This window comes from Choloepus didactylus, chromosome 1 (assembly GCF_015220235.1).
Source record: "Choloepus didactylus isolate mChoDid1 chromosome 1, mChoDid1.pri, whole genome shotgun sequence".
NCBI lineage: Eukaryota > Metazoa > Chordata > Mammalia > Pilosa > Megalonychidae > Choloepus > Choloepus didactylus.
The window spans coordinates 153,730,495-153,756,832 of record NC_051307.1 but is presented as its reverse complement, the minus strand read 5'-3'; the positions used below and the strand labels follow the sequence as shown (position 1 = coordinate 153,756,832).

Sequence of the window (26,338 nt, the reverse complement as noted above, 5' to 3'; positions counted from 1 at the left end):
TAAGTCTAATAATTCTGAAACTCTTTTGTGCATATTTTAAGATTGAGCAAATGAGTAACTATATTAATGTTATTGGGAATCAACAATTTCACTGTGGAAAAAGGGAGATAAAAATATAGAAGAGAGAAAGCAAGCAAGAACCCTTAGGGGCTGGACTGGAATTGGAGGTAACATAGTAACTCATGATTTCTAATACACACACACATACAGATATTTCTAGCTCTGTCTCCTGACAGGGTCTAGAAGCAATAACACCCCAGACAATGTTTATAAATGCCATATCCCACTAAAAGGAATCAGGGCTTGTTGGAAAAGCAACTAATTCCAAGGCAGGGCTAGGGGAAACACAAGATAAGCCTGGAATATCTTGCACCAGAACCTAAGAAAGTGCTAAAAACAAATAATAAACATAGACATTTAAAGGACATAGAAACCAGTCTGAAGGGACTCTTGCTGGCCAAAGCTGGAACAATTTGAGCATGAAAATAAATAAGAACTATAACTATCATAACCTGTTAAATAACATAAGAAATCTTAAGTGGTAATTAATAGATACAGAAACACAGAAGGGAAGGCTCTTCTTTATACAACAGAATGCTTACTAACAAATACAGAAGGAATGATGGAGTTAGAAAATTGATTCGGGCAAGAATTATTAATGAAAGCTAAATTTGGAGGATGGAGGAAGTTTGACCAGAAATGGGGTAACTAGCTAGTCTAAAAATATCTCCCCACAAATTATTTATTACTAAATGAAAAACAGTAACTCTACAATGCTATACAATGGGGGAAATGGAAAACATGGGTTGCAAGTGATCAAAATTAACAGAACCAAAATAGGGCTGACAGACACCCTGTGTCTCAAGATACATAGCCTGAGAAAGACACAGCATCACTTATGTATTATTCCAGCCCACACTGCACAGCCTGGATCTAGTCATGAGAAACCCAAATTGAGGGGCATTCTTTGAAATAATTGGCCTGTACGCTTCAAAAATGTCAATGGTAAGAAAGACAAAAGGCTGAGGAAACTGTTCCAATTAAAGGAAAATACACAATAAGTGATCCTGGACTGGATCCCGGACTGGGCAAAAAACTTGCCATGAAGAACATTATTGGGACATCTGACAAAATTGGAATACAGACTATAAATTTGATACTAGTATTATAACCAATGATAAATTTTCTGAAATTAATAACCATACTGGAAATATATAAGATAATATTCTTGTTTTTAGTAAATACACAGTGAAATATTATCGGGTTAGAAGCATGATGGATGCAATCTATTCTCAAAGGACTCAGAAATTTATATAGATATAAGACATGTATCTATTCTATAATATATAGGATAGATGGATAGATATAGACAGATAGCTGAAGCAATCATGGCAAAACGTTAAAAACTGAAAAATTTGTGTAAAGAGTATACAGAAGCACTTGTAGTAGTCTTAAAATTTTAAGTTTGAAATTATTTTTTAATAAAAGGTTAAAATAGTTCTCATTTTTCCTCTCTCTCTCTCTCTCTCTCTCTCTCTCTCTCTGTGTATGTATATGTACCCAGTGAAACATAATATTAATCTTTGGGTTACTTTTAAAAGATATCAGGGTTACTTTTAAAAGATATCAGTTCACAAATTTTACTTTTTACTATTTCTCAATTCTTTGATTTGTATACCCTTAACTTTTTTGACTTGAAAGTTTATTATGCTTCTCTTTTTTGTCCTTTCTTACTAATAAGCAGTCATATCATTTTCCTCTAAGTACTGTTTTTACAGAATTATAGGGTTTTTTTATTTTTAAAATTTTTGACACTACTAAATTGTGCTTCAAATATTTTCTTTGGCCCCACTGATACCTAAGAAAAAAACACTTCAAATTTCCATGTGGCTAAGTACCATTTAAATACTGTTTTTACTATTCAATTAGATTATAGTAAGAAAACATAGATCAGTTTGGTATAAAGGCAATTTAAATAAAAAAAGAAAAACAAAGAGAAGTCTGAACTGACACCCGAAAAAAAAATTCTTTTAAAACATCTTTTTATTTGAAAAACACCTTCTTGTACACTGTTTCTTCATTTTGAATTCTCTGTTCTGATTATTTCCTTTTGATTGGAGAAGCTCCTCAAATAATTTCCTCAAAAAAGTATATGCTGAATATCCAAGAATGTTCCTCTTGCACCCAATATAAAAGATATCTTAGCCAGGTGCAGAAATATTAGGTCACTGTCCTTTTTTCTATGAAGTATGAAGATGTTCTTCTACTTTCCAAATGTTATAATTAACTTCCATGACAATCTGGTTCTTTTTCCTTTACAAATAAACTGTTCTTCCTGTCTTGGAGCTTTCCTTTACTGTTGGGGTGCAGATAATTCAGCTCGATGTGACTATCTAGTTTGTGTCCCCCTTTTTTTAAACCCTGCCTGGCACTTGCAAGCCACTTCAATCAGAAAACTCAGGTCTTTCCTCAGTACTGGAAATTTATTTTCAATTATTTCATTTTCATTTATTACTTTTCCTCCTTCCAGAAAAGGAATATTCCAGAAAAGAGACTATTAGTCACATATTTTTTTTCTCTGATCTTTCCTTCATATCTCTTACCTTTCAGTTCTATTTTCTATTTATTTTTATATTCTTCCTGATCCTGATTTGGGTTTTCACCACTGTCCTTTCTAGTTTTTATTAACTTTTTTACATTTTATATATAATGGTTTTTGTTCTTCGAAACTCTTAACGCTTCCCAAACATTTCTTTGCAATATCTTTTCTTTGCAATATCTTTTCTTATACCTTTAAGGGAGTCTTCACTAGGCCTTTTTTTTTTTTTTAATAAACCTTTTCTTTTTTCCATTACATATGCCTCTGTGGGAGCCATCTGTTGCGTTTATTAGCTTGGTCACCTACATTCAAGGTACTGTACAGTCTTAAATAACTTTGTGCTCTCTTACTCAGGCCAGACTGTTGGTGTTGGCGGGCAGTGAGAGGTAAGGGTATAACTCCCCCAGCTTTCAGATATGTCCAGGTGAATGTGAAAGATAGGCTTCTCCCCTCAGCGTAAAAGGGGAATGGTACAGCCCAAACAGTACAGGCATACCTTGTTTTATTGCACTGGCTCTACTGCACTTCACAGATATGATGTCTTTTACAAATTGAATGTTTGTGGCAACCCTGCATCGAGCAAGTCTATCAAAGCCATTTTTCCAACACCATGTGCTCACTTTGTATCTCTGTCACATTTTGGTAATTCTCACAATATTTCAAACATTTTCATTATTATTAAATCTGTTATGGTGATCTGTGATCAGTGATCTCTGATGTTACTATTGTAATTATTTTGGGGCACCATGAACCGTGTCCATATAAGACAGCAAACTTAATTGATGAATACTGTGTGTGTTCTGACTGCTCCACTGATCCGCCATTCCATCTCTCTCCCTCTCCTCAGGCCTCCATATTCATGGAGAGACAACAATATTGAAACTAGGCCAATTAATAACTCTACAATAGCTTCTAAGTTTTCAAGTGAAAGGAAAAATTGCACGTCTCTCACCTTAAATCAAAAGCTAGAAAATATTTAGCTTAGTGAGGAAAGCAAGTCAAAAGTAGAGACAGGGAGGCGGGGCAAGATGGCAGACTGGTGAGCTGTATCTTTTAGTTACTCCTCCAGGAAAGTAGGTAAAAAACCAGGAACTGCGTGGACTGGACACCACAGAGCAATCTGTCTTTGGGCATACTTCATACAACACTCATGAAAACGTGGAACTGCTGAGATCAGCGAAATCTGTAAGTTTTTGCGGCCAGGGGACCCGCGCCCCTCCCTGCCAGGCTCAGTCCCGGGGGAGGAGGGGCTGTCAGCTCCGGGAAGGAGAAGGGAGAATTGCAGTGGCTGCTCTTATCGGAAACTCATTCTACTGATTCAAACTCCAACCATAGATAGACTGAGGCCAGACACCAGAGACTCTGAGAGCAGCCAGCCCAGCAGAGAGGAGACAGGCATAGAAAAAAAACAACACGAAAAACTCCAAAATAAAAGCAGAGGATTTTTGGAGTTCTGGTGAACACAGAAAGGGGAAGGGCGGAGATCAGGCCTTGAGGCACATATGCAAATCCCGAAGCAAAGCTGATCTCTCTCCCCTGTGCACCTTTCCTTAATGGCCCTGGTTGCTTTGTCTATTAGCATTTCAATAACCCATTAGATCTCTGAGGAGGGCCGGTTTTTTTTTTTTTTTTTTTTTTTTAAATCCTTTTTGCTTTTTTCTAAAACAATTACTCTAAGAAGCTCAATACAGAAAGCTTCAAAGAATTGAAATTTGAGCACGTCAAGTCAAGAGCAGAACTAAGAGAGCTCTGAGACAAAAGGCAATAATCCAGTGGCTGAGAAAATTCACTAAACAACACAACTTCCCAAGAAAAGGGGGGTGTCCGCTCACAGCCACCATCCTGGTGGACAGGAAACACTCCTGCCCATCGCCAGCCCCATAGCCCAGAGCTGCCCCAGACAACCCAGTGTGACGGAAGTGCTTCAAATAACAGGCACACACCACAAAACTGGGCGTGGACATTAGCCTTCCCTGCAACCTCAGCTGAATGTCCCAGAGCTGGGAAGGGGGAGCAGTGTGAATTAACAGAGCCCCATTCAGCCATCATTTGAGCAGACTGGGAGCCTCCCAACACAGCCCAGCAGCCCAGAACTGCCCTGGGGGTACGGCACTCACCTGTGACATAGCACAGTCATCCCTCAACAGAGGACCTGGGGTGCACAGCCTGGAAGAGGGGCCCACTTGCAAGTCTCAGGAGCCATACGCCAATACCAAAGACTTGTGGGTCAGTGGCAGAGACAAACTGTGGCAGGACTGAACTGAAGGATTAGACTATTGCAGCAGCTTTAAAACTCTAGGATCATCAGGGAGATTTGATTGTTAGGGCCACCCCCTATCCCCGACTGCCCAGAAACACACCCCACATACAGGGCAGGCAACACCAACTACACACGCAAGCTTGGTACACCAATTGGGCCCCACAAGACTCACTCCCCCACCCACCAAAAAGGCTAAGCAGGGGAGATCTGGCTTGTGGAGAACAGGTGGCTCGTGGACGCCACCTGCTGGTTAGTTAGAGAAAGTCTACTCCACGAAGCTGTAGATCTGATAAATTAGAGATAAGGACATCAACTGGTCTACAAACCCTAAAAGAACCCTATCAAGGTCAGCAAATGCCACGAGGCCAAAAACAACAGAAAATTATAAAGCATATGAAAAAACCAGACGATATGGATAACCCAAGCCCAAGCACCCAAATCAAAAGACCAGGAGAGACACAGCACCTAGAGCAGCTACTCAAAGAACTAAAGATGAACAATGAGACCATAGTACGGGATATGAAGGAAATCAAGAAGACCCTAGAAGAGCATAAAGAAGACATTGCAAGACTAAATAAAAAAATGGATGATCTTATGGAAATTAAAGAAACTGCTGACCAAATTAAAAAGATTCTGGACACTCATAGTACAAGACTAGAGGAAGTTGAACAACGAATCAGTGACCTGGAAGATGACAGAATGGAAAATGAAAGCATAAAAGAAAGAATGGGGAAAAAAATTGAAAAACTCGAAATGGACCTCAGGGATATGATAGATAATATGAAACGTCCGAATATAAGACTCATTGGTGTCCCAGAAGGGGAAGAAAAGGGTAAAGGTCTAGGAAGAGTATTCAAAGAAATTGTTGGGGAAAACTTCCCAAATCTTCTAAACAACATAAATACACAAATCATAAATGCTCAGCGAACTCCAAATAGAATAAATCCAAAAAAACCCACTCCGAGACATATACTGATCACACTGTCAAACATAGAAGAGAAGGAGCAAGTTCTGAAAGCAGCAAGAGAAAAGCAATTCACCACATACAAAGGAAACAGCATAAGACTAAGTAGTGACTACTCAGCAGCCACCATGGAGGCAAAAAGGCAGTGGCACGATATATTTAAAATTCTGAGTGAGAGGAATTTCCAGCCAAGAATACTTTATCCAGCAAAGCTCTCCTTCAAATTTGAGGGAGAGCTTAAATTTTTCACAGACAAAGAAATGCTGAGAGAATTTGCTAACAAGAGACCTGCCCTACTGGAGATACTAAAGGGAGCCCTACAGACAGAGAAACAAAGACAGGACAGAGAGACTTGGAGAAAGGTTCAGTACTAAAGAGATTCGGTATGGGTACAATAAAGGATATTAATAGAGAGAGGGAAAAATATGGCAAACATAATCCAAAGGATAAGATGGCCGATTCAAGAAATGCCTTCACGGTTTTAACGTTGAATGTAAATGGATTAAACTCCCCAATTAAAAGATATAGATTCGCAGAATGGATCAAAAAAAATGAACCATCAATATGTTGAATACAAGAGACTCATCTTAGACACAGGGACACAAAGAAACTGAAAGTGAAAGGATGGAAAAAAATATTTCATGCAAGCTACAGCCAAAAGAAAGCAGGTGTAGCAATATTAATCTCAGATAAAATAGACTTCAAATGCAGGGATGTTTTGAGAGACAAAGAAGGCCACTACATACTAATAAAAGGGGCAATTCAGCAAGAAGAAATAACAATCGTAAATGTCTATGCACCCAATCAAGGTGCCACAAAATACATGAGAGAAACATTAGCAAAACTAAAGGAAGCAATTGATGTTTCCACAATAATTGTGGGAGACTTCAACACATCACTCTCTCCTATAGATAGATCAACCAGACAGAAGACCAATAAGGAAATTGAAAACCTAAACAATCTGATAAATGAATTAGATTTAACAGACATCTACAGGACATTACATCCCAAATCACCAGGATACACATACTTTTCTAGTGCTCACAGAACTTTCTCCAGAATAGATCATATGCTGGGACATAAAACAAGCCTCAATAAATTTAAAAAGATTGAAATTATTCAAAGCACATTCTCTGACCACAATGGAATACAATTAGAAGTCAATAACCATCAGAGACTTAGAAAATTCACAAATACCTGGAGGTTAAACAACACACTCCTAAACAATCAGTGGGTTAAAGAAGAAATAGCAAGAGAAATTGCTAAATATATAGAGACGAATGAAAATGAGAACACAACATACCAAAACCTATGGGATGCAGCAAAAGCAGTGCTAAGGGGGAAATTTATAGCACTAAACGCATATATTAAAAAGGAAGAAAGAGCCAAAATCAAAGAACTAATGGATCAACTGAAGAAGCTAGAAAATGAACAGCAAACCAATCCTAAACCAAGTACAAGAAAAGAAATAACAAGGATTAAAGCAGAAATAAATGACATAGAGAACAAGAAAACAATAGAAAGGATAAATATCACCAAAAGTTGGTTCTTTGAGAAGATCAACAAGATTGACAAGCCCCTAGCTAGACTGACAAAATCAAAAAGAGAGAAGACCCATATAAACAAAATAATGAATGAAAAAGGTGACATAACTGCAGATCCTGAAGAAATTAAAAAAATTATAAGAGGATATTATGAACAACTGTATGGCAACAAACTGGATAATGTAGAAGAAATGGACAATTTCCTGGAAACATATGAACAACCTAGACTGACCAGAGAAGAAATAGAAGACCTCAACCAACCCATCACAAGCAAAGAGATCCAATCAGTCATCAAAAATCTTCCCACAAATAAATGCCCAGGGCCAGATGGCTTCACAGGGGAATTCTACCAAACTTTCCAGAAAGAACTGACACCAATCTTACTCAAACTCTTTCAAAACATTGAAAAAAATGGAACACTACCTAACTCATTTTATGAAGCTAACATCAATCTAATACCAAAACCAGGCAAAGATGCTACAAAAAAGGAAAACTACCGGCCAATCTCCCTAATGAATATAGATGCAAAAATCCTCAACAAAATACTTGCAAATCGAATCCAAAGACACATTAAAAAAATCATACACCATGACCAAGTGGGGTTCATTCCAGGCATGCAAGGATGGTTCAACATAAGAAAAACAATCAATGTATTACAACACATCCCCCTTTTGGTCAAGAAGATGTTCTCCATCCCACGATGCCGGGTCTACATTGCCAAGAGATGGAAACAACCCAAATGTCCTTCTTAACCAAAGATGTAAAAGACCTATACAAAGAAAACTACATAACTCTACTAAAAGAAATAGAAGGGGACCTTAAAAGATGGAAAAATATTCCATGTTCATGGATAGGAAGGCTAAATGTCATTAAGATGTCAATTCTACCCAAACTCATCTACAGATTCAATGCAATCCCAATCAAAATTCCAACAACCTACTTTGCAGACTTGGAAAAGCTAGTTATCAAATTTATTTGGAAAGGGAAGATGCCTCGAATTGCTAAAGACACTCTAAAAAAGAAAAACGAAGTGGGAGGACTTACACTCCCTGACTTTGAAGCTTATTATAAAGCCACAGTTGCCAAAACAGCATGGTACTGGCACAAAGATAGACATATAGATCAATGGAATCGAATTGAGAATTCAGAGATAGACCCTCAGATCTATGGCCGACTGATCTTTGATAAGGCCCCCAAAGTCACCGAACTGAGCCATAATGGTCTTTTCAACAAATGGGGCTGGGAGAGTTGGATATCCATATCCAAAAGAATGAAAGAGGACCCCTACCTCACCCCCTACACAAAAATTAACTCAAAATGGACCAAAGATCTCAATATAAAAGAAAGTACCATAAAACTCCTAGAAGATAATGTAGGAAAACATCTTCAAGACCTTGTATTAGGAGGCCACTTCCTAGACTTTACACCCAAAGCACAAGCAACAAAAGAGAAAATAGATAAATGGGAACTCCTCAAGCTTAGAAGTTTCTGCACCTCAAAGGAATTTCTCAAAAAGGTAAAGAGGCAGCCAACTCAATGGGAAAAAATTTTTGGAAACCATGTATCTGACAAAAGACTGATATCTTGCATATACAAAGAAATCCTACAACTCAATGACAATAGTACAGACAGCCCAATTATAAAATGGGCAAAAGATATGAAAAGACAGTTCTCTGAAGAGGAAATACAAATGGCCAAGAAACACATGAAAAAATGTTCAGCTTCACTAGCTATTAGAGAGATGCAAATTAAGACCACAATGAGATACCATCTAACACCGGTTAGAATGGCTGCCATTAAACAAACAGGAAACTACAAATGCTGGAGGGGATGTGGAGAAATTGGAACTCTTATTCATTGTTGGTGGGACTGTATAATGGTTCAGCCACTCTGGAAGTCAGTCTGGCAGTTCCTTAGAAAACTAGATATAGAGCTACCATTCGATCCAGTGATTGCACTTCTCGGTATATACCCGGAAGATCGGAAAGCAGTGACACGAACAGATATCTGCACGCCAATGTTCATAGCAGCATTATTCACAATTGCCAAGAGATGGAAACAACCCAATGTCCTTCAACAGATGAGTGGATAAATAAAATGTGGTATATACACACGATGGAATACTACGCGGCAGTAAGAAGGAATGATCTGGTGAAACATATGACAACATGGATGAACCTTGAAGACATAATGCTGAGCGAAATAAGCCAGGCACAAAAAGAGAAATATTATATGCTACCACTAATGTGAACTTTGAAAAATGTAAAACAAATGGTTTATAATGTAGAATGTAGGGGAACTAGCAGTAGAGAGCAATTAAGGAAGGGGGAACAATAATCCAAGAAGAACAGATAAGCTATTTAACGTTCTGGGGATGCCCAGAAATGACTATGGTCTGTTAATTTCTGATGGATGTAGTAGGAACAAGTTCACTGAAATGTTGCTATATTATGTAACTTTCTTGGGGTAAAGTAGGAACATGTTGGAAGTTAAGCAGTTATCTTAGGTTAGTTGTCTTTTTCTTACTCCCTTGTTATGGTCTCTTTGAAATGTTCTTTTATTGTATGTTTGTTTTCTTTTTAACTTTTTTTTTTTCATACAGTTGATTTAAAAAAGAAGGGAAAGTTAAAAAAAAAAGAAAAAAGACAAACAAGGAAAAAAAAAAAAAAAGAGAGATGTAGTGCCCCCTTGAGGAGCCTGTGGAGAATGCAGGGGTATTCGCCTACCCCACCTCCATGGTTGCTAACATGACCACAGACATAGGGGACTGGTGGTTTGATGGGTTGAGCCCTCTACCATAAGTTTTACCCTTGGGAAGACGGTTGCTGCAAAGGAGAGGCTAGGCCTCCCTGTATTTGTGCCTAAGAGTCTCCTCCTGAATGCCTCTTTGTTGCTCAGATGTGGCCCTCTCTCTCTGGCTAAGCCAACTTGAAAGGTGAAATCACTGCCCTCCCCCCTACGTGGGATCAGACACCCAGGGAAGTGAATCTCCCTGGCAACGTGGAATATGACTCCCGGGGAGGAATGTAGACCCGGCATCGTGGGATGGAGAACATCTTCTTGACCAAAAGGGGGATGTGAAAGGAAATGAAATAAGCTTCAGTGGCAGAGAGATTCCAAAACGTACCAAGAGATCACTCTGGTGGGCACTCTTACGCACACTTTAGACAACCTTTTTTAGGTTCTAAAGAATTGGGGTAGCTGGTGGTGGATACCTGAAACTATTAAACTACAACCCAGAACCCATGAATCTCGAAGACAGTTGTATAAAAATGTAGCTTATGAGGGGTGACAGTGGGATTGGGAATGCCATAAGGACCAAACTCCACTTTGTCTAGTTTATGGATGGATGTGTAGAAAAGTAGGGGAAGCAAACAAACAGACAAAGGTACCCAGTGTTCTTTTTTACTTCAATTGCTCTTTTTCACTCTAATTATTATTCTTGTTATTTTTGTGTGTGTGCTAATGAAGGTGTCAGGGATTGATTTAGGTGATGAATGTACAACTATGTAATGGTACTGTAAACAATCGAAAGTACAATTTGTTTTGTATGACTGTGTGGTATGTGAATATATCTCAATAAAATGATGATTAAAAAAAAAAAAAAAAAAAAAAAAAGTAGAGACAGGCTGAAAGCTGGGCCTCTTGTGCTAAACAGTTAGCCTAGTTGTGAATGCAAAGGGAAAGTTCTTGAAGGAAATTAAAAGTGCTATTCCAATGAACACACAAATGATACGAAAGTGAAACAGTCTTATTGCTGATACGGAGAAAGTTTCAGTGGTCTGGATAGAAGACCAAACCAGCCACAACGTTCCCTTAAGCCAAAGTCTAATCCAGAGCAAGGCCCTAACTCTCTTCAACTCTATGAAGGCTGAGAGAGGTGAGGAAGCTGCAGAAGAAAATTTAGAAGCTAGCAGAGGTTGGTTCAGGAAAGAAGGAAAGAAGCTGTCTCCATAACATCAAAGTGCAAGGTGAAGCAGCAAGTGCTGCAGAAATTATCCATAAGATCTAGCTAAGATAACTAATGAAGATGTCTGCACCATACAACAGATTTTCAATACAGACAAAACAGCCTCATTTTGGAAGAAGATGCCATCTAGGACTTTCATAGCTACAGAGAAGTTAGTGCCTGGCTTCCAAGGAAAGGCTGACTCTCTTTTTGGGACTAATGCAGCTGGTGACTTTCAGTTGAAGCCAATATTCACTTATCATTCCAAAATCCTACCTTAAGAATTAGGATAAATCTACTCTGCTCATGCAGGTGAAAGCACATCTGTTTACAACATGGTTTACTGAACATTTTAAGCCCACTGTTGAGACCTACTGCTCTGCAAAAAAAGATTCCTTTCAAAATATTACTGCTTACTGAAAAAGCACATGACCACCCAAGAGCTCTGATAGAGAAGTTCAATGACATGAATGTTGTTTTCATGCCGGCTAACACATTCTGCAGCCCATGGATCAAACAGTCATTCTGACTTCAAGATTTACTATTTAAGAAATACATCTTGCAAGGTTATAGCTGTTATAAATAGTGATTCCTCTCGGTAGATCTGGGCAAAGTACACTGAAAACCTTCTGGATAGGAGTCACCATTCTAGATGCTATTAACAACATTCGTGAGTCACGGAAGGGGGTCAAAACATTCATAGTAATAGGAGTTTGCCAGATGTTGATTCCAACCCTCATGGATGACTTTGAGGGGTTCAGGATTTCAGTGGAGGAAGTAACTGCAGATGTTGTGTAAGGAGCAAGAGAACTAGAATTAGAAATGGAGCCTGAAGAAGTGACTGAATTGCTACAATCTCATGATAAAACTTTAAGGATGAGGCATTGCTTCTTATGGATGAGCAAAAAAAGTAGTTTCTTGAGATAGAATCTACTCCTAGTGAAGATGCTGTGAACACTGTTGAAATGACAACAAACGATTTAGAATACATCAACTTAGTTGATAAAGCAGTGGCAGGGTTTGAGAGGATCGAGTCCAATTCTGAGAGTAGTTCCACGGTGGGTAAAATACTATCAAATAGCACTGCATGCTACAGAGAAATCTTTTGTGAAAGGAGTCAATCGATGCAGCAAACTTCATTGTTGTCTTATTTTAAAAAATTACCAGAGCCACCCTAACCTTTAGCAACCACCACCTCATTAGTCAGCAGCCATAAACAATGAGGCAAGACCCTCCACCAGCAAAAAGATTATGACTCGCTGAAGGCTCAGATGATGGTTAGCATTTTTTAGCAATAAAGTATTTTTTAATTAAGGAATGTATATTGTTTTTTAGACATAATGCTATCGCACACTTAACAGACTACAGTACAAGGTAAACATAACTGAGAAACTAAAAAATTCTTGTGATTCACTTTATTGCGATATTCACTTTCCTGTGATGGCCTGGAACTGAATCTGCAGTATCTCCGAGGTATGCCTGTACCAACATCCACTAATGGCAGCCTCTCCAAGGACAGCATAGGACAGATGGGACAGGCCAACTCTTTCTTCTCCACATGCTGAGGGGATTTTCTTTGGCTCGGCAGGCTGGACTCACAAAGAATATTCACAGTGTTCTCACCAGCCCCTGGTAGTTTACCAATTAGACTCAAAAGCTGCCCTCCATAGACCCTGGGTCTACACAGTCTACTTGAAAACTCAAGGCTTCCTCCATTTTTGGGCTCTGCTCCAGCTCCAGTAACCCATCCTTACCATACCCTGTGTCATCCCAGTAGGAAGCAGAGAGGATGGCAGGATCATGAACTAATTCAAACTGTCATCTTCTCTGGACCCTATTCTCTTTCAATAACATTTAACAATTCACCACCAAATAAAATTACTTCATATATAAAACAAAGCTTATCTCATCCTTTTAATGAGAGAGTCTATACCTCTCTCCAGAGAGAAGGAAACAGTTTCCTTTATTTCTAGTAAACAAGAGTACTGGATAATTTTAAATATGCACTGGAAGTCTTATGGGGATTGTCCGGAGAAGGCAGATGTGACATGTAGCAATTAAAAGTGATACTGCTAGAGAAAAGATGTCCCCTGACCCTTGTTACTGGAGGACAGCAGAGATGGGAACTGCTTCAATTACAGAGAAGGAATAATGCAGTCTCTGAATAGGTCATGCTCCTCACTGCTTGGGGCCTTCACACCAGTCCTCTACTTGGAGCACACCCTGACCAACTGCCTCTCCCATGTGTCCAACAACTCTTACTCTTCCTTCAGGGCTCAGCTGAAACATCACTTCTTTAAACAAGCCTTCTGATTCTCCAGACTAGACAAAGTCCTTCCTTTAGAAAGAGATCACTGATCTTGCTACTACTTTTCCTTCCTGACACTTAATATGAATTTTTTAAATGGTTAAATATATATCTTTCCTGCTAGGTTGTAGCCTCCATGAGGGCAGGGACAGCATCAGTCTTATTCACTGTTGTCTCCCCAGCACCTAGGATACTTCCAGGCATATAGTGAGCATTTAAATATTTGTTAACTGAATAAAAGCTGGAAGACATGAAAATATTTATAAGACTAAGATCTCAAAACAGAAGGTAAAGGGGAACAGAAATGGACCTAATTAAAAAGAAAAGGGAGAGATGGATCATGTGGAGACTCAAAGGTGGTAGTTAACATAGGCTAAAGAAAAAAAAAGTGTGAAAGAACTGGTTTTTGTCAAAAAGAGTAAGAAAACCCATCTATTCCGGTTTGCTAATGCTGCCAGAATGCAGAATACCAGAAATGGATTGGCTTTTACAAAGGGGGTTTATTTGGTTACACAGTTACAGTTTTAAGGTTATAAAGTGTCCAAGGTAAGGACACTGGAGAAAGGCCATTGGCATCCAGAAAACCTCTGTTAGATGGAAGGCACGTGGGCTGGCGTCTGCTGACCCCAGGTTGCATTTCAAAATGGGATTCTCCAAAGTGTCAGCTTTCAACATCTTCAAAGTGTCTGTCTCAGCTTTAGTTTCTCTCCAAAATGCCACTCTCAGTTCCTTCTGTTTGTCACCTCATTTATAATGCTCCAGTGATTTAATTCAGACCCACCCTGAATGGGTGGGGTAAAACCTCCACGGAAATTATCCAATCAAAGTCATCACCCACAGTTGGCTGGGTCATAGCTCCGTGGAAGCATCCAATCAAAAGGTTTCAACCCAATTAACATTAATACATCAGTCCCCACAAGATTGCATCAAAGATAACAGCGTTTTGGGGGACATAATACATCCAAACTGGCACAACATCTAAAAATCAAGATGGGACCAGTTTAAAACAGATTTTAATGCCTGGGCTTGAGTGGTTCAATCTATAAAGGGGCAAAAGGAAGTCACCATTCAGAGTGGAAAAAGCACAGCATGTCACACAAAGACATAAAGGCTCAGAGCTAGTGGAGTTTACACATCTTGAAGGAAATGACAAGGTTACACAGGCTCTTACAGACTGTTTTCTCTTGAACATAATTTAGTTAATTTTTGCAATATATCATTCGAGTAAAATCTCAGAACAGAAAGGGATATACTCAAATAAATGTCAACTTTTTGTATGACTTTCAGTTAGAGACATAACCATAATATTTAGTTATGCCAGTGACTGAAATATTAAGATAAATAGTTCAATGCTGAATTCTGCCTCCCCCCAGTTAGACCTATTTTCCTGCCAGAGATGGGAGTGGCCTTCAGGAGGGGCTGTGTCTTTATTGGATATCATATCACTTTTCTAGGACAGGACCATTTAACGCCATTCCCCAAAAGAGGGTTTACATCTTTTGAATCACAATGAATGTGCCTCAACCCAACTACAAAATGGAAATTACTTCCACTGATAATATACACATTCTATCATATGGAACTTGGGAATGATTTTTAACTAATTAATGTAAAATCGACTATTCTACCTTTTCTTTGCATCTTCTGGGAAAGAATAAAATTAATAGAGAACCTAAAAGAGAAGAAATGCATGACCTGTATCTTCTATTTCTGATAATCTAGAATTGTTTGAAGATACAAGTCTAGAGTATTAAAAGAAATAAATTTAAGGAAGAGATTTTTCAAAGATAAATATCTTTGAAATAAACTGGGCAGTGAAAGACTGACTTTACTCCAAAGAGAGGTCTGGCCTTTGCCCTTAGCGTCTGGGGGGTAATCTCTAAACCCCTGGAGTGTCCTGCCTGACAATATTGTCTTTGCTTACCTGGGGCCCTTGGGCTATGTCAGATAGTCTAAACTAATAATGTGATTTATGGGGGAGTGAGGAGGGGAGGGGCCTTTGGATCATGTTTTCAAAGCCCCAGCCATAAATCACATAAATGGAGACCAAGGTCAGCCCCACAGGCAGTCAACCATGTATGTGACTGAGCCCCAATAAAAATTCTGGACACCAAGGCCTGGGTAAGCTTTTCTGGTTGACAATACTCCATATGTATTCACACATACTTGTTGGGAATGGAAGCTTCATGCTTGGAATACTCCTGAACTCTGCCCCTTGTGCCTCGTCCCTTAGCTGATTTTAATCTGTATCCTTTCACTGTGATAAACTGGAACTGTGAATATAACAGCTTTCAGTGATGTCTGGAAGTCCTTCTAACAAACTATTGAACCTGAGGGTGGGCTTGGGGATTCTGAACTCTGCATAAACTTTTTGTGTTAACAAGTAACTCTATGCTTAGAATGAAGGGGCAGTCTCACAGAGAGTGAGAGAGAAAGGGAGAATGGAAGAAATTGACAGGCATTTTCCTCCCAGAGTTTACGTGTTCTATGTATGCCAAGAGAATTCTTTGTCCTAAAACAAAGCGGCTTAATTCAAATCAACAAAGTACAGTCAAGGTCTACCCCATCAAATTTAGTTTAACCATCAAAGATAACTATGGGTAATGCTTTGGTATATAACATTTCAAACTTTATATATTAAATACACTTATAGAATACACAGGCCCTTCATTATTCATAGTAGCAAAAAAGTAGAAATAACCCAAATGCCATCAACAGAGGAACAGATAAACTGTAGTGTATTTACATAATGCAATATCCTTCAGCAATAAAAAATAAAATGAAGTATTCATACATGCTACAACATGAGTGAAACTTGAAAACATTATGCTAAGTGAAAGAAGCCAGTCATATAAGGTCACATATTACCTGATTCCGTTTATAAGAAATTTTCAAAGCAGGCAAATCCAGAGACATAATCATATAGTATGTGAATTATATCTCAATAAAGTAGTTCAAAAATGGGGGAAAATATTTATATGTTCCATAACTATTTTATCCCTCCTTAATGTCTCATGAACATTCCATGTCAATAAGATAAGCAACTACATTGTTATTTTAAGTGAATGTACAATGCTCCACTGTATGGATATACTTATAGACTCTTGTTTCCATTGCTGTATTAAATACCCATGTATGTACACATGTTTTTGTATACCTATGTAACTACTTTCCTAGGGGAAAAAATAGTACTGAGGGTCACTGGGGTCTGCATCTTTAAAATGATACATATTGTTTGAATGTCCTCCAGAAAAGCTATGCTAATTAACACTCATTCTAGTAGAAAATCAGAATATGTTTCTCTCTACATTCCCACCAATGCTGGGCATCATCAAATTTTTCAACTGTTGACAATATGATAGGTATTGTAATTTTTAAAATGTGTGTATTTCTTTAGTTATTGAATCAGCAGTTTCTTAGAGTAATCATTTGATTTCTTTTATGAAATACCTGTACTTCTTCTGTCCTTTGCCCATTTTTTGGTCTTTTTTACTGATTTTTCTGAAAGATGCCATAAATTTCTTTTTCAAGTTGTCTTTTAAATATACTTATGGCCTATCTTTACCTACACATTTTATTTTATATGCTCAAATCTACTGTTGTTTTCCTTTATGGTTCGTGGCCTTAACACCTTGCCTTTTATCATCTCAGTATCACAGGAAAATCATCTTATGTATTCTTCAAGTCTGTGTCATTTTCTTTTATGTTTTATTTGAACTACCCATTTGTTTCCTTCTGATCTGCAATCCCACAGCATTCTTTAATTTTTTAAATCTGGCCCATGAAATCAGTTTAAAAGACAACTTACCTAATTGTTGAGCCCATTTAATGGCAGTACCAGTGTCTCCTGCATTGCCTTCAGCTATGCATACAACTTCTTGCCCAATCTTCCATCCAATTAATGGATAAAAGCCTTTAAAAAATAGAAATCAATGTAAGTCACACGATAAACACTCAGTACAGAGACTTCCAAAGTGAAATAATTTGATCATCTCAAAAAAAACAGCAAAGTGGCTCTGAAGTCAGACTGCCTCAGTTCAAATCCCAGCCTCCTCACATTTACTTCTATGGTCTTGCAAGTTTCTATTCCCTTAGCTTCAGTTTTCTCAACTGTAAAACGGTGGACCTCACGGAGTTGCTGTGAGAATAAACTGAGTAAATGCATAAAAAGAACTTAGCACAGTGCCTGGCACATAGTACAAAAAATGAATATTAGCTAAAATTAGCTATAGGGATGTCTATTCCCTAAAACTACAGAAACACATTTTTAATTGAGAAATAAAAGATTGGAGACAGGTTTGATAGAGAAACTACTTAGCTATTGCATTTACCTGTGGTTTCTAAACAATGCTCCTAAATCTAAATAAATGCAACGATCAACATTTTCTAGCTTCCATTTTGCCAGTTAGGGGAAAAGGAAGAGTTTGAAGAGACTTGGATGGTGGGAAAAAGATTTTTAAAGACCACCTTTCAGTAACTATTTTAGGAAAACAGTCTCAGACTGAGAGTCCCCTGTCCTCCTGGGTCTAGTTCCACAATCTGGATTCCTTGGTTTGCATAGCCCAGGATGCCCTCCACAAGGGACAGCAAATTCATAGCTATTGTTATTAAAGTCCTAAATATGTATCACTAGTTGAGAACTACCACCCCCCAAAAAAAAATTGCAAAAAGAAGAGGAGGAGGAGAAAGAAGAATAATTTTGTATTACAGAGAAGAAATAACATTTTAGAAGCTTATTAAGATGTTTTAAAGAGAAATGACGTTTATTATATAGATAAATACTTGGAAAGCTGACAAAAATACCCTAATCCTTTTGAATTTCTTATAACTACTTTCTCATTTTTTGCAATATATCTTTCCCCTAAGTATGCATTTAACCTAAAGGAAAAAAATAGATACGGGGATTAGCTGTCTGCAGGAATAATAATGAAAAATATGTCAGAAAATATCCTTAACATAAAATAGGAAAACAGTTGTAAATTTACAAAAGTTATATATGAACAGAAGAAGTGACAGCTTATTAATAAACAGGATAAATCCTAATTATTTACCTCCAAGAGTCTGTTCAGGCTTGTTTCCAGTATTAATATCCAAAAAAGTCCCAGTTCCCATGGTTAATTTCACATCTCCTGTCTGGAAGCAGCACTCTCCAAACATGGCTGATTGCTGGTCAGCTACCTACAAAAACGTTTAATCGTTAAGACCCATTACACCCTTAGCAGTGGCATAATTCAATGTATCCCATTGTCTAAGCTATTCCATTTTCATGACTAAACTTTTTCTTTTTTTCCTTTTTCTTTAAAAAAGTAATACCTGAAGAGAACAGGGAACAACAAATGTAGCATGAGAGTCTCTCCAGGACTAACACTGTGTGAATAACAAGTCTACTTCATGGGCATTTAAGTATTAGATGAGTAATCTCAGAAATGAAGGTCAGATGGAGAACCTAAGATGGTGGCTAGGAGAGACAGGGCAAAAAAACACCTCCGTGAAAAATACTAGATAAAAGCCAGAAAGTGACCCAGAACACCAGTTCCAGTGATGCACCAGCCAAACAAGGTTTGCTAAATCCACAGGGACCGTGCATTTGGTGAAACCAGGAGTCTGCATTCTGAAACAAGTGAGTGAGCCAGCCAAAAGTCCGGCAGCCGCACTGTGGTGTGGGGAAACCATGGGTTGGAGTTTGGAGATGGACTAGATCCTTTAAAAAAAGAAAAAAAAAAAAAACCTGAGAGTGGTTGCGGTTATGACGGTGAGAACTGCACAGTGAAGCACAGCAGGAGTGGACTGTGCCAACATCTCGGTGTCTGGCGTGGAAGATAGCCCGCTGCTGATTGTCTCAGGGCCGGGGGGCAGAGGGGAGCCAAAAGGAGAAAAAAACCACGCCCCTTGCAGCCATCTCCCCGGTGGGCTGGGAACGCTCCTGCCCAGGGCCGGAGCCACATCCCAGAGCCGTGCCAAGAAACTCAGCATGATGGGGAGTGTTTCCCACAGCACCACACACACGCAACAATATCGGCCATGGACAGTGGCCTTTAGTGCACCCACAGCTAACTGTCCCAAGCTGGGAAGGCAGAGATGTGCGAAAAGGGGGAAATTATCATGCCCCACTCAACCATCTTTACAGCAGGCTGGGAATGCCCCTGCACGGTCCAGCAGCCCAGGGCTTCCCTGGAGGGCCGGCACGCACCTGTGACATGGCACAATCTTCCCTCAGCAGAGGTCCTGGAAGAGCACAGCTAAGAACAGGGACCCGCTCGGAAATCCCAGGGACCCTATGCCAATACCAAGGACTTGTGGGTCAGCAGCACAGACAATCTGTGACAAGACTGAAATGAAGGTTCAGACTCTTGCAACAGCATTAAATCTCCAGGAACACCTGGGAGGTTTGATTATTAAAGCTGCCCTGCCTCCCTAACCACTCAGACACACACCCCACATTCAGGGCAGACAGCACCAACAACACACCCAAACTTAGTGCACCAATTGAACCCCACAAGAATCAGATCCCCACACACCACAAAGACAAAGTCAGGGAGAACTGACTTGAGGGGAATAGGTGACTCATGGACGCCATCTGCTGGTTAGTTAGACAAAGTGTACGCCACCAAGCTGTAGATCTGACAAATTAGAGATTGGCATTTTTTATATCCGGAAAGAACCCTATCAAGTAAAGCAAATGCCAAGAGGCCAAAAACAACAGAAAATCTTAAAGCATATGATAAAACCAGATGATATGGCTAACCCAAACCCAAACACCCAAATCAAAAGATCAGAAGAGACACAGTACTTGGCACAATTAATCAAAGAACTAAGGACAAACAACAAGAGCATAGCACGGGATATAAAGGACATGAAGAAGAGCATGGCATAGGATATAAAGGACATAAAGAAGACCCTAGAAGAGCATAAAGAAGACATCGCAAGAATAAATAAAAAAATAGAAGACATTATGGAAATAAAAGAAATTGTTGGCCAATTAAAAGACTCTGGATACTCATAGTACAAGATTAGAGGAACGTGAACGACGACTCAGCCTGCTCAAGGACCACAGAATGGAAAGTGAAAGAACAAAAGAAAGAATAGGGAAAAAAATCAAAAAAATCGAAATGGATCTCAGGGATACGACAGATAAAATAAAACGTCCAAATTTAAGACTCATTGGTGTTCCAGAAGGGGAAGAGAAGGGTAAAGGTCTAGAAAGAGTATTCAAATAAATTATTGGGGAAAACTTCCCCAACCTTCTACACAATATAAATACACAAAGCATAAATGCCCAGCGAACTCCAAATAGAATAAATCCAAATAAACCCACTCCAAGACATATTCTGATCAGACTCTCAAATACTGAAGAGAAGGAGCAAGTTCTGAAAGCAGCAAGAGAAAAGCAATTCACCACATACAAAGGAAACAACATAAGACTAAGTAGTGACTACTCAGTGGCCACCATAGAGGCGAGAAGGCAGTGGCATGACATATTTAAAATTCTGAGAGAGAAAAATTTCCAACCAAGAATACTTTATCCAGCAAAACTCTCCTTCAGATTTGAGGGAGAGCTTAAATTTTTCACAAACAAATGCTGAGAGATTTTGCTAATAAAAGATCTGCCCTACTTCAGATATTAAAGAGAGCCCTACTGACAGAAAAACAAAGAAAAGAGAGAGAGAGAGAGAGAATTTTAACAGACATATATAGAATATTACATCCCAGATCACCAGGACACACATTCTTCTCTAGTGATCATGAATCTTTCTCCAGAATAGACCATATGCTGGGACATAAAACAAGCCTCAATAAATTTAAAAAATCTAAAAAAAAGTGAATTTATTCAAAGCACATTCTCTGACCACAGCGGAATACAAATAGAAGCCAATAATCATCAGAGACTTAGAAAATTCACAAACAACTGGAGGGTAAAAATGAGGGGGAGATAAAAACATTCCTGGATGATCAAAAGCTGAGGGACTTCATCACCAGTAGATCAGTTCTATAAGAAATGCTAAAGGGAAATGAGCAGGCTGAAAGGTAGGGACACTGAACAATTGACTGAAACCACATGAAGAAATAACGATTTCCAGTAAAGATCACATGGTAAATATAAATACCAATACTACTGTATTTTTGATTTGTAACTCTACTAATTACTTCCAACAGGATCTAAAATACCTAACGGTAATGATAAATCAGTGGTTTTGGACTCAATGCAAAACATGTAATTTTTGACAAGAACTACATAAAGGTGGGGGGATGGAGGAGTATAGGAACATAGTTTACGTGTCCTATTGAAGTTAAGTTGGTATCAAAGAAAAACCAGATTGTTATAGATTTAAGAGGTTAAATTTAAGCCCCACGGTATACACAAAGAAAGTATCAGAGAATATGACCACAGAGATGAATAGTAGAGTATGGGTTACGAGAAGTGGGGAAAGGGGCAATGGGGAGTTAAGAAACAAGTGGAGGGTTTCTGTTCGGGGTGAAGAGGAATTTCTAGTAATGGATGGTGGGAAGGTGATAGCATTGCAACATTCTAAATGTGATTAATCCCACTAATGGAATGCTAGGGAGGGGTTGGAATGGGAAGATTGGGGCTGTATATATGTTTCCACAATTGAAGAAAAAAAAAGACATATCTATTTAGATAATGACAATTAAATGCCAAGGATGATCCTGGATGGGATCTTAGGATGGAGAGGAGGCTCAAAGGGACACAGATGGGACATAAGAAAAAAAGAAGGAAATACAGAATGTAAGCTTTGTATCAATGTTGAATTTCTTGAACTTCTTAGCTGCGCTTACCGGGATTGCATAAAAAAATGTTCTTATTCATGGGAAATGTATATGTGAATTACAGTTTGTTCAAGGATGTGTGCAGCTTGCTCTCATATGTTCGGAAGACAGAGCAATAGATGATGGATGATAGGGAGGGAGGCAGGGAAAGAAAGAAACGGTGTGACATGATGTTAAAGTTGGTGGATCAGGGTATCAGGGGAGGGAGGTCGGGGTATGCTGGAGTTCTCTGTATGGGGTTTGTATTGTTTTTGCAACTGTTCCTGTAAGTTTGAATTTATTTCAAAATAACATTAAAAAAAAAAAAGAAATGAAGGTCAGAAAAAAATTGTACAGGAAAAAAAAACAAGATTTTTCATTTCAACTTAAAGAGATTTTATTCATTAGTCAAAATAACTGACCTCAGTGATGAAAAGTTTTAGGATGGTGGTGATGACAGCACAATATTATTGTAATTAATATCACTGAATTTTACACATGAAAGTGGATGAGAAATTTTGTGTTGTATATACATTACCTCAACAAAAGCTAAAAAAAAAAAAAAAAAAAAAAAAACTGACCTCCCCAACTTTCTCTGTTAATAAGTGATAAGTGTATGTTGAAGTATAAATAGATTTAGGTCAGGATCATGCTTTTCCTTTACGTTAAAAGGAAAATTATAACATTTTGTTAATACAGCTGTATGTAGGTATACATACAGCAATAGTTGCAGTCCTGAGGGTTCTCCAACTTTTGGACGACTCTCATCAAACCAGAGAGAAGGCGTATAATCGAGAAAGGACCCTTAAAAATCAGAAAGAGCTCATTTTTCATTCCTCTACAAGTTTCATGAATGGCAGCTGCTGACTAAGGATTTTATAAAATGTAAATTGCCATATGTTCATGGTAACACTGTAAGAAATATAAAGTCAGCACTTGCCCTATCAGTGTTTTTTGCCTGAGTATCAAACATAAGCCAAATATTATTGAGTATACAACATTTTAAACAAAATTTAGCACAGTTTTCTGAAAAACAATATACAAAAGTCAGAAAAGGTTATGAAGTGCTTCTATGAAAGAAGACTGGCTCAGTGGTCCCCTTTCCAGAATAAAGATGATATTTCTGGTAATATCCACGGTACTTTAACTTAAAAAGTAAAAAAAAGATATTGTGATTTTATTCTGCCAAGGACCTCTTCTTTTTCTCAAATCTAGCCCCAACTATTCATATATATTCATTCAGTTTTACTACATAAAGAGAAACCCTCAAAGTTTTTTACTTACCAAGGCCACTATTGGTATAGGCACACCAAATATTTCTTCATTCACTGATCCAAAATTGTAGCTTCAAAACGAATTGGTTAAAAAGTTAGTCACAGCTCTGGAAATATTCTAAAATTCACGTTTTCAGCATAGGCAAAAAATTATATAATGAAAACACAAGTACCTTAAACACATAATAAAACGCTTTTCCCCACCAAGGCAAAATGAATTCAGGGACAATTAAACTGGTTTTTATATCTGATGCTCATTATTACCTTGTGTCCCTCACAGGAGGCAGGAGAGAAAGTGGTATTGAAAGCAGGGAGGTAATGAACCCACTCCAACACATCTGAGTATAAAAATATATCATCAGAATCCCACCTCAATTACATCAACATTGGCAATTCAAAAAGAAAAAAAATCTTTACCTCATATGGGTCAAAAAGTCCAGTTGTACTTGCGTTTGAAAAATCTGTGGCATATTCAGAACCTAAATTTACATTGGAAATAATGTATTATCAGGTAGTGTAAATCAACACCCCCAAATTCATTCCAACACATATTTCCAGTGCAAAGTCTCTAAAGCAATTTCCACTTAATCTTGAGGAACTTTTATAGTTTACAAAAGCACTTTCATACACATTGTCACTTTACAACCCCCAGTTTAAAGATGAGGAAAGAGGTTCAGAGATGTTAAGTGATTGCCTATAGTTATAACCAGTTGCAAAGTGACAGATTTGGTACTGAACTCATCTTCTCATTCTTGAAATTAAGACCATTCCCCAGTTCTGCATTTGAGGCTTCATCACAGTTTTAAAATCACCACTCTCTAACAACAAACCTGAAATTAATCTAGGTTTACTGCAACATGCAGTAATTAAGGTACAAAGAGAAGCATGTCTGGGATTTGCGAAAAAAAAAAAAAAGAAAAAGTAACTTCTATTTCTTTTAGTTAAAGCATTTCTCTCTGTTAACTTTCAGTTACTTGAGATAGAACTATTAGGTCTTTACCTTTTGTCAGCTTATGTAACAACCAAGTATCAATAGTCCCAAAGCAGCAATTTTCTTCTTCAACTGCTTTTTGTACCTTGAAAACACAACAGTACAAAATAAATTTTAAAAAGCTAAATTATTAAATGCAAGATTAAGTCTGTGTGCAGTAGATACAATACCATTTTAATAAAAATTAATATATACACAGAAATACAATTTCTAGAATACATCCCAAATGGTTCTAAGTGATTACTGCAGAGTATGAGATTCAGGGGAAGATTCTTGTTTCCTATAAAGCACTTCTGAAATACTTTAGTCTTACACCAAGCATGTGTAACTTTTGTGATGATAAAAGCTATCTATCTATCTATCTATATATATACATATATATTTTTTTTTTAGTTTAGACATACAAATACACTAGTACAGCCTCAAGCAGGGGATGACATACTATCGCCCATGGGCCAAATATAGCCAACTGCCTATTTTTGTACAGCCTGCAAGTTAAGAATGGTTTCTAAATTCTTTAATGGTTAAGGAAAAAAAATCAAAATAATATTATTTTGTGACACATGAAAATTATATGAAATTCAAATTTCAGTGTCCATAAATAAAGTTTTATTGGAACACAGCCATGCTCACTTGTTTATGTATTATCTATGGCTGCTTTTATGCTACAATGGCAGAGTAGTCACATCAGAGACCTTATGGCCCTCAAAGCCTAAAATATTACCATCTGGCCTTTAACAGAAAAAATTTGCCAACTCCTGACCTAAAGCATGTTAAGGAAAACAAAAGTGTCAAAATCTCTTTAAAACAGCTAGGGGAAATGCATGTTAGGATGTTAATAACAAACTAGAAAACAATTTCCTGAAACATACTCTGTCACCTCTCCAACTTTTACCTGTCCTTCAAGACTAGCATTTCCTAGCTTTGTCCAACTCTACTCCCTTCCCCACATCCTCCTCACATAGCACTCTATAGATACCTCTCCTCCTGCAGCCATTCTCACCCTACTCAACCCTAAGTTCTTAAGGGCAGGGAATGAACAGCATTCATACTTATAGCCCCAAAACATAGGAAGGATCCTGGTATACAGATGTTCCAAAAAAAAGGCTTGCTATTAAATAACTAAAATAAAAAGAATAGCAAATGGAAACATTTAGAGATGAAGTATATTTTAATAGCAGAAAGGATAAACAAGATGGAAGGAAATGACATGAGTCCCAAAGAGGTCATTTGTAGATTATCTATTGGTAAAGACTCCATTCAAGAGTTATGCTACTAAAATATGGAGTGCTTCTGAAGTAATATTATTACATTACTCTTTTGAAATTAAAAAAAAATTTCATTTACTCCAGATGAAACATGTTTTAGTAGTCAATGGTTTATCTGCATTCCAGTGGGTGGCACAATGCCTGGCACGCAACAAGTTCACTGCTCATTCAAAAAAATATGAGAGCCAGGCCCTTTGGTAGGTGCTAGAAATATAGCGGAAAAAAAAAAAAACAAAAAACAAAACAAGGTCTCTCCTCTCCTAGATTATAACTTCATGAGGACAGACAGGTAATAAATAGGAAACAAATTCATCATTTACAGAGCTTGGTGAGTGCTGGGAAGGAGGGAGATATGTTGGAGAATAACCGTAGCGGTGGTGGCAGGTGTTCCATGGTCACAGGCAACTTCTCTGAG

At 38.0% G+C, this 26,338-nt stretch overlaps 1 protein-coding gene across 8 annotated transcripts in view; it reads right to left on the bottom strand.

Moving 5' to 3' along the window:
* Nucleotides 1-26,338, bottom strand: part of GK5 (glycerol kinase 5) — an 82,939-nt gene that overhangs the window by 31,466 nt on the left and 25,135 nt on the right. For all 8 annotated transcript variants that reach the window (XR_005217932.1, XM_037843510.1, XM_037843503.1 and 5 more), the window contains 6 exons: nt 24,665-24,740; nt 24,082-24,143; nt 23,929-24,002; nt 23,675-23,735; nt 18,676-18,802; nt 17,433-17,537 (listed from right to left, as the gene is read on the bottom strand). Coding sequence is in view for 7 of the 8 variants with exons in the window: in XM_037843510.1 (XP_037699438.1) it covers nt 17,433-17,537; nt 18,676-18,802; nt 23,675-23,735; nt 23,929-24,002; nt 24,082-24,143; nt 24,665-24,740 (505 nt within the window). In the remaining variant the exon portion in view is untranslated. The remainder of the gene's footprint in view (nt 1-17,432; nt 17,538-18,675; nt 18,803-23,674; nt 23,736-23,928; nt 24,003-24,081; nt 24,144-24,664; nt 24,741-26,338) is intronic.